Source organism: Amphiura filiformis, chromosome 2, assembly GCF_039555335.1.
Source record: "Amphiura filiformis chromosome 2, Afil_fr2py, whole genome shotgun sequence".
NCBI lineage: Eukaryota > Metazoa > Echinodermata > Ophiuroidea > Amphilepidida > Amphiuridae > Amphiura > Amphiura filiformis.
This window is the reverse complement of record NC_092629.1, coordinates 86541966-86550708: the sequence shown is the minus strand read 5'-3', so window position 1 is coordinate 86550708 and position 8743 is coordinate 86541966. Positions and strand designations below refer to the sequence as shown.

General features: G+C 38.5%; 1 protein-coding gene across 1 annotated transcript; it reads right to left on the bottom strand.

Moving 5' to 3' along the window:
- Positions 1-536: 536 nt before the first annotated feature.
- Positions 537-7937, bottom strand: LOC140146754 (prefoldin subunit 4-like). The gene is made up of 4 exons (XM_072168631.1): positions 7753-7937; positions 4841-4954; positions 4233-4299; positions 537-2207 (listed from the first exon to the last, which is right to left on the bottom strand). The coding sequence occupies exons 1-4, from the start codon at positions 7786-7788 to the stop codon at positions 1849-1851; spliced, it is 576 nt and encodes a 191-aa protein (XP_072024732.1). The 5' UTR covers positions 7789-7937; the 3' UTR covers positions 537-1848.
- Positions 7938-8743: the final 806 nt, after the last annotated feature.

The window sequence follows — 8743 nt, the reverse complement described above, 5'->3', positions numbered from 1 at the left end:
AATCGAAAGGGTATTCATGCGTATTTTTAACTTTAAACGTAATTTGTGTGCCTCAAAAACGATGATGAGGCTTCAGAAATTTCTTATCGTTTGAATCTAACGAAAAGACGATTCTTATAATTAACACGTGATAAGGCACAGAGTGTAACAATAGGTTTCACGTACATATATATTCTATGGTGTCATTTCAGGCGCAATTTAAATTCTGAGAATTACTCTCGGGAATTTCTGAGATAGACCCAACCGCACATCCCCACCCACCGGGTCAGGCCCGTACGTAGTGGGGGTGTGGCCGCACCCCCAAAAAATGTTTGCAAAAGTATACAAAAAGTCCGAAAATGTCACAATATTGCAAGCGTAGCGAGCCATGGAGTTTTTTTAGGCTTTTGTGGTAAAAAAAAATCCAAATTTGGGAAAGAAAGTTTACTTTTCACAAAATCGCCCCACCCCCTCTTGAAAAAAGTCCACTTTTTCAAAATCAGCACCCCCAAGTTCATTTGACATATGGGCAGAAATAAGTTACAAGGAGACCTTCACATCATTCTTACAGTTTATTTGGTTTATAGTGGTAGCAAACACAAAATTCGAATAACATTAGGTTGTAGGGGGAGGGCACATCATAAACTGTTGGAGGGTTATGCTCCCCGGAATCTTGAGATGGTGGGCCATAGAAGCTGACAGCATACTGGTAAAAGGGGGTCTTTTGGAGCTGTGAATAGTCAAATTAGGGGTTTCTTGGCTTTCTGGTTGAAAATCAAACCCAGAAATGTGACGTCATTCCGGGGAGCATAATCATAATCATAGTCAAAACCAATTAATTTTACTGACCTGACAGTTTCGGCCATCATTGGAGTGATGGTACTTGATCCTTCCTTCTGGTTGATTGGTCACCAACGGAGGGCGCGGTAGCGCCCAGAAGTGGATCGTATACGTGACTCTGATGATGGCCTTCGACCAAGATGGCCGAAACTGTCAGGTCAGTAAAATTAATTGGTTTTGACAAGAAGAACATTCTGTTAATTGTATCACACAAACCTGATGAATTTCTTCAACATTATCATATGGTCATTTGTGTTGAGTGCCCCCAGTACATACATAGCAGTTTCACAGATAGGTTTTATACACTGCAATACATAAATACATTTTGGTGATGAGGTTCTCCCCCGGGTGGTCAGTTGTTTAGACCATGGGTTCTCAACAGGCGGGCCATATCCAGCCCGCTGACCAATTGAGGTTGGCCCTTGTACAGCTCTGAAATACATAATACATATTGGTGATGAGGTTTTAAAATTGCAGACTCTGAGTAGTAGTCCCGGGGTCACAGTTGTTTAGACCAGGGGTTCTCAATAGGCAGGCCATATCTGGCCTGCTGACCAATTGAGGTTGGCCCTTGAACAGAGCTGAAATGTACAGTAAATATAAATATATGATAGAGTTCATTTCAATATTGATATAATATTGGATGGCTGAGCATGATACCATAACATATCGGATGAGTCATAAAAATATCGGACGAGCCAACGGCGAGTTCGATATTTCTATGACGAATCCAATATGTTATGTTATCATGCGAAATAAGCCATCCAATATTATCATTATTAGGTTTTCTTAACTCTTAATAACCCTGAAAACATAATAATGATTATAAACAGATGCCAATATACATTTTTGATGACCCCCCGGTCTCTCATGCCCTGCATACAATTTTACATACAAGGCAGTCATCACAAATCCTTACACACTACAGTTTGTCCTCTTTGAAGTATGAAGTAAGATACAGTACGCAAATTTTGCGTAAGCGTATCGTGCATTAAAACACTCATGCATTTGTGTGCGGCTAGCAGCGTGTTAAATCCTTTTGACATTACGGTGCACCAAAACTGCGTAATTTACTGCATACTTTACTTTGTACTTCAAAGTGGACAAACTGTACACTGCCCCTGTCTTCAAAAGAAATAGAAACTCAACCCATAAAAAAAGCAAGTCACTATGATGACATTTTTCATCAAGCATTTCTAATTCCAAGTTGATATTATTCCCAAACTTGGCATATAACTGTCCTTTAAGGTTAGATAATGTAGCTTTAATGTCCTTGCACTGTTGTTCTAAGCCGTCTATTTCACCCTGTGTTCTCGTCTTGGCCTGCTCCACCAGGGCTTGTGTCTCCTCCAGGTTCTGACTCACAAACACTTCACCTATCTGATATGTGAAGGAGAAGGTTAAGGAAAATAATCTCAGAAATACACCCACGTGTCTGAGAAATACACCCTAAATGTCTTAGAAATACACCCACATGTTTCAGAAATACACCCACATGTCTCACAAAATACACCCACCTGTCTGAGAAATACACCCACATGTCTGAGAAATACACCCACCTGTCTGAGAAATACACCCACATGTCTGAGAAGTACACCCACCTGTCTGAGAAATACACCCACATGTCTGAGAAATACACCCACCTGTCTGAGAAATACACCCACATGTCTGAGAAATACACCCACATGTCTGAGAAATACACCCACCTGTCTGAGAAATACACCCAATGTCTGAGAAATACACCCACCTGTCTGAGAAATACACCCCACCCCACCTGTCTGAGAAATACACCCACATGTCTGAGAAATACACCCACCTGTCTGAGAAATACACCCACCTGTCTGAGAAATACACCCACATGTCTGAGAAATACACCCACCTGTCTGAGAAATACACACACATGTCTGAGAAATACATCCACCTGTCTGAGAAATACACCCACCTGTCTGAGAAATACACCCACCTGTCTGAGAAATACACCCACCTGTCTGAGAAATACACCCACCTGTCTGAGAAATACACCCACATGTCTGAGAAATACACCCACATGTCTGAGAAATACACCCACCTGTCTGAGAAATACACCCACCTGTCTGAGAAATACACCCACCTGTCTGAGAAATACACCCACCTGTCTGAGAAATACACCAACCTGTCTGAGAAATACACCCACCTGTCTGAGAAATACACCCACATGTCTGAGAAATACACCCACATGTCTGAGAAATACACCCAAATGTCTCAGAAATACACCCACATGTTTCAGAAATACACCCACATGTCTCACAAAATACACCCACCTGTCTGAGAAATACACCCACATGTCTGAGAAATACACCCACCTGTCTGAGAAATACACCCACCTGTCTGAGAAATACACCCACATGTCTGGGAAATACACCCACCTGTCTGAGAAATACACCCACATGTCTCACAAAATACACCCACCTGTCTGAGAAATACACCCACATGTCTGAGAAATACACCCACATGTCTGAGAAATACACCCACCTGTCTGAGAAATACACCCACATGTCTGGGAAATACACCCACCTGTCTGAGAAATACACCCACATGTCTCAGAAATACACCCACATGTCTCAGAAATACACCCAATTGTCTGAGAAATACACCCAATTGTCTGAGAAATACACCCAATTGTCTGAGAAATACACCTAAATGTCTGAGAAATACACCCACCTGTCTGAAAAATACACCCACCTGTCTCAGAAAAACACCCAATTGTCTGAGAAATACACCCAATTGTCTGAGAAATACACCTAATTGTCTGAGAGATACACCCACATTTATATCGCATTCTGCATCTGAACTTCCATTTTACGAACGTCATCAACAACTCAGAAGTCAGTGTTCAGTATAACATGGCCCATGACCTGCACCAAAATGCATGGATCTCACACAGAGGGGCAAAGGCCATGTTGCCAAGTTATGGTAGGACAAGATTAGTTAGAAAGATGGAACATGACTTTGAACAGGGTCTATGAGATAACAAATGGTTAAAAGGATGGGGTCATGTTCCAACTTACACTGGACAGACTCACAGACTTGATGGTAGACCATACTTTAGTTGTTAGAGATCATTTAGAGAAAGATGGAACATGCCATTCATGCCATTGGGCAGGGTGTATGAGATAACAAGGGTTAATGGATGGGGTCATGTTCCACCTTACACTGAACAGACTATACATCAAGTAACGCTAGGATCTGCAACATGCTCATCTATCAGGACACACATTTGCAGAATGACCTTTGAATATGTTGGGTACAAAAATCATACCCAACAACTTGAGGTCAACTTATACACTATGATTGTTGAATGGATTATGTAGGTCACCAGACAATGGCACTGGCAATGAGAAAATTTTGGGTATTACATGTAGTGAAAGGATATGGTATATGGATATCATCATCAGCTAACTCCAACTCATCACACGCATCCTGCAGATTCTCTAGCTCTTTCTGTAACAGATTCAACAAAAAAAGACATTCTTATTAATTTTGTAATTTACAAAAAAATGTATCTTACAAAATGTACAAGTACTATCTTGTACAATATGTTACCATCCACCATAAAGGGGCCGTAATGTCGGCAAAACTAGTTTTGACCCCTGAGATACTTCTGAGATAGTAATGGGTCACTGATATCATATGGCCAAAAAATGCTACCCATATTTGTGGCACATCCTCATATATATGCAATGGTCATTTATACTGAAAGCCCCCACTACCAGGTGGAAAGGTAAAGCCATAAAATGCATCAAACCAGGGGCATGGTGGTGGGGGCATGCCCTGTGTTTTACATGTAGGGGAACCACATCAACTGATTCAGTATGGTAAAAATATAAATTTCTGCGCACATTGTATTTAAGTTCACCTAGATTATGAGCAAAATAATATATTTTTTTTTTAAGGAGAATCTCAGCAAGAATAGAATATCACCAAATTTCTGAGCCTGCTTACAGTGGGTGCTACAAACCCTAACTACGTCCATGCATCATACCTTTTTAGTTTTGATTTCTTCTTGAAGTTCAGCTAGTTTATTGCACTTTCGTGCATAGACGTTAATCTTTTGTTGGTCTTCAAATGTGACACTGACACCATCATCTCCTTTGCCCTGTACAAATAACATAAAATATCAAAGTACGGTATTATTCAAATGAGGTAGAGTCAAGAAGTACCAACTTAATGCACCTCCATGCACCCCGGCAAAGTGTGTGGTTGTTTTCATTCTGCATAGACGTTGTGCCAAAACGCATGTTGAATTATAGTCTCAAAGTGGTATATACTAATTTGCCTGTTTTGATGATACCTTCAGGCTTCAGAAATATATAGCCTACTGATTTGGATTTTGGAATGCCTAATTTCAATAATGAGAAAAATAGGGTCATTCATTTGAGATATATTACATGATCATGAGGACTACAGTGTATCATTTTTAAACACCATAGACTACCAGTATCACGCTGTATGTCAGTAATTCCATAAAGGAATTAGTCACAATTACAAGAAACATAATTACATGTTCTTTTGGCATTCAATGATTTTTAAGGGACAACATTTTATACACTTAAGTTTCAAAGAATTCTATTTTCCAAATGTATCGGGTCACCTTCCTTTAAGAGAATAAAAATCTGTTGTAAAAAATGACCGACCGAAAAACAATAGCAACACTCTACATGTAGCATCGAATGCGTAACTACAGTATGCAAATTTGAAGCTAGCTTAGGCCAAAAAAAAAAAAAAGTTTGTTTGTTTGTCCATAGAGGCTTATGAAACAGTTGGGTCGGTAGGTCGGATTTTTTTTTATTTTTACAAATATTGCACTTGAAACTGACCATGGTAAATAAGTCAAAACACAAAGCACTTTACTGGTTTAACTCTTGAGATGGTTCTGCATGTTATACTGTTCATTTTATTTACATTTTCTTTCTTTAAATTTATACTAACCACTGTTTTACTAGCACATTCAACGCAAATTTAAAAAAAAAAAAAAAAAAAAAAGACACGGTCGGGACCAGGGTACACGGTCGGTCGGACGTGGACAAACAAACAATTTTTTTTTTTTTGCCTTAGGCTAGAGTTCTTGAGTAACAGATCTCCTTCACTTCAGCCTCATCAGGACTGGATTATGCACTTTCAATTTCAACAACTCTTCCTATACTTTTGTACAGGAGCCAACCGTTGTTAATCTGTGATGAATCCATGGCCACACTTTACAGTAAGCGTATACGCGAACGCCAACGCACACATCCACGTTACGTGTGAGCGCGTAAAATTCGTCATGTCTGGAATCTGTGTGCTTATCATGCTTACAAGTTGAACTCAGTATTTTGGAAGTATCGGATAAAGATTGCTGTTTTATTCAGTTTTATTGCTGATATCAACAGAAATCACTGATCTTTTTGTAAGGCTGACTGTCAATGATTAACTGACATTCCTCATGACATAATCATGTGAATTATACCATGTATGTATACTAAGGCTGTGACCTATCGGGTAATGACGTATTCGGTACCCGAGGTAAATTTCGGCGGGTAACCGGCACCAAATTGCCAAAAAAAAAAAAAAAAATTAATTTTTTTTTTTTTTCAAAGTTTTTTTCGGTTTTGTAGTGTCTCTGGACCTAGACCTAAATGCTAGGATCATGGTTGACCTAAAAAAAAAAATTTAAAAAAAAAATTGAATTTTGCACATTGTTTTGTAATTTTAATATGAAAATTGATACATAGTTTTCATGTCATACTCTATTAATGATATCAAAATGCATTGAATTTGAATGCATTTTGATATCATTAATAGAGTATGACATTTGTATCCGGGTAGGGAAAAAACGGGCGGGTACCCGAATATCCGGGCTTGAGTCACTGCCTTAATGTACATACGATCTTTAGCTTGTTTTCGTTGTTGAAAGGGATTCAATCATGTTTCACCGTTCTTCATCACCGATTAACAACTCGCATCCGGCATGAAACATGATTGAATCCCTAATTCTCACATGTTTGAATGGGAATTGTAATTTGTATTGCATATTTTCCACATGTTTGGGAAGCACATTTTCTTCAATATTTTGACAAGTTGACGTAAATGTTCTATTCTATTGTTTGGCATTGATAATATCTGTTTTTGCCAATAGTATGTCCAAAACTGTATTGTGTTTTTTATCGCAAAGATTGGATTTTTATTCCCGATTTGAATTCTGCACCCTTCGCAAGGGTGCAGAATACTGGCAAAACATTGGTGATAATTGTGCCTTTTTGGACACTAAAATACATTTGATCCTTAATTTTGTTTCAACCAAGTCTACATGTAAGTAGCATGCACAGTCCTGGGTACCCACCAATTTTTAATTTGACAACATTTTTAGAAATGTTTTCAAATCTCTGACCTGCGCAAATCGTTAAAGTGTGTATTTCCCATAAACATACAAAATGGTGTAAGCTAGTTCGTATACATGTTAAAGCACACAGTCTAATCTAATCAACATCTCAATTCTCATTCTCAGCATGTGTGCTGATTGGTCCATTGGTCAATATGCTGCAAAAAATAATTAATTTATGCACGATGGAGGTTTACTAATGAATGCCGACCCAAATTTCGGAAATTTCAGGAACAAAATTTTTTTTTTCTCAAATTGCAAATTATTTACAGATTTTGGTGATTTTTTTTGGGTCATTTAAAAAAAAAAAAAAAAAAAAAAAACCGATGGACCCAACTTGAAGTTAAAAGGTCCGTCCGCCCGTAGAACTAGAACAGGGTTTCTTTTTTCGTTGCCTAACCTATAATTATTTCATGAATTCAAGCTATCTTTAGTTAAATTAAAATATTTGACCAAACATTGAAACATGGTTAATGGTAAGGGTTGTGGAATTTTGCACCACAAAAAGCTTAACCAGTGATACTTCAATTACTTACAATTCCTGAACCTGGTTTTTGCACTAAAGTTGCCATCGTTTCTTGTATACAATTTACTCGTAGGATTAAGAAACCTCAATTATTTAAATAGGTAATAATGTACTGAATTCTGAGGTCAACTTCCAAGGAAAAATCCTGCTCCTCCTGCATCAACAAAACCGATGTTCTTGATAACTGATTTTTTTCTGCAATGCCGATCATGACGTATACATTTGTGTAATGAATATGCATGAGGGCAGTGATGACTGGTTTTTCAGGGTGTACCAAATGTTGCAAATTCACCTGAAACTTTTATGCAAAGTTTTATAAATGCAGAAGTTTTAAGCCCGCGCCCAAAAACTTGATGATGACAAGCATGACAATGATGACAATGAATGAATGAATGAATGAATGAATGAATGAATGAATGAATGAATGAATGAATGAATGAATGAATGAATGAATGAATGAATGAATGAATGAATGAATGAATGAATGAATGAATGAATGAATGAATGAATGAATGAATGAATGAATGAATGAATGAATGAATGAAAATGAACTGCTGTGCAATAATTATGTAGGCCTACAGTAGCGAGGGGCCGGGCAAGAGGAGTGCACATGCCCTGCTAGGCCTGGTCGGTGGGCGCCACATTAGGGGTGCCAAAATGCTGATGGTTAAAAATAAATGGGGTCGATGACAAATAGAAATCAACATGAAAAAATAAAATAGCCGTTATTGTTAGTTATTGTAGTAGACCTATTTCAATTGCAATTGTGTTTAAAACTGTTTAAAAAATTGTGGGAAATGTTTGAGTACTACGGTACCCCCCCACACACACACCCCCCCCACCCCCCCATACACACACACACTTTTTAAATTCTTGAGAGCTCTGGGCAAAAAATAAAAAAATGGGGTCAATAATTAATAGTTTTTGTGTGTTGCACCGCCGTTATGTATACGGTACCCCCCCGGGGGTACCCCCAGGGTGGCCTTCACAAAATGGTCTGC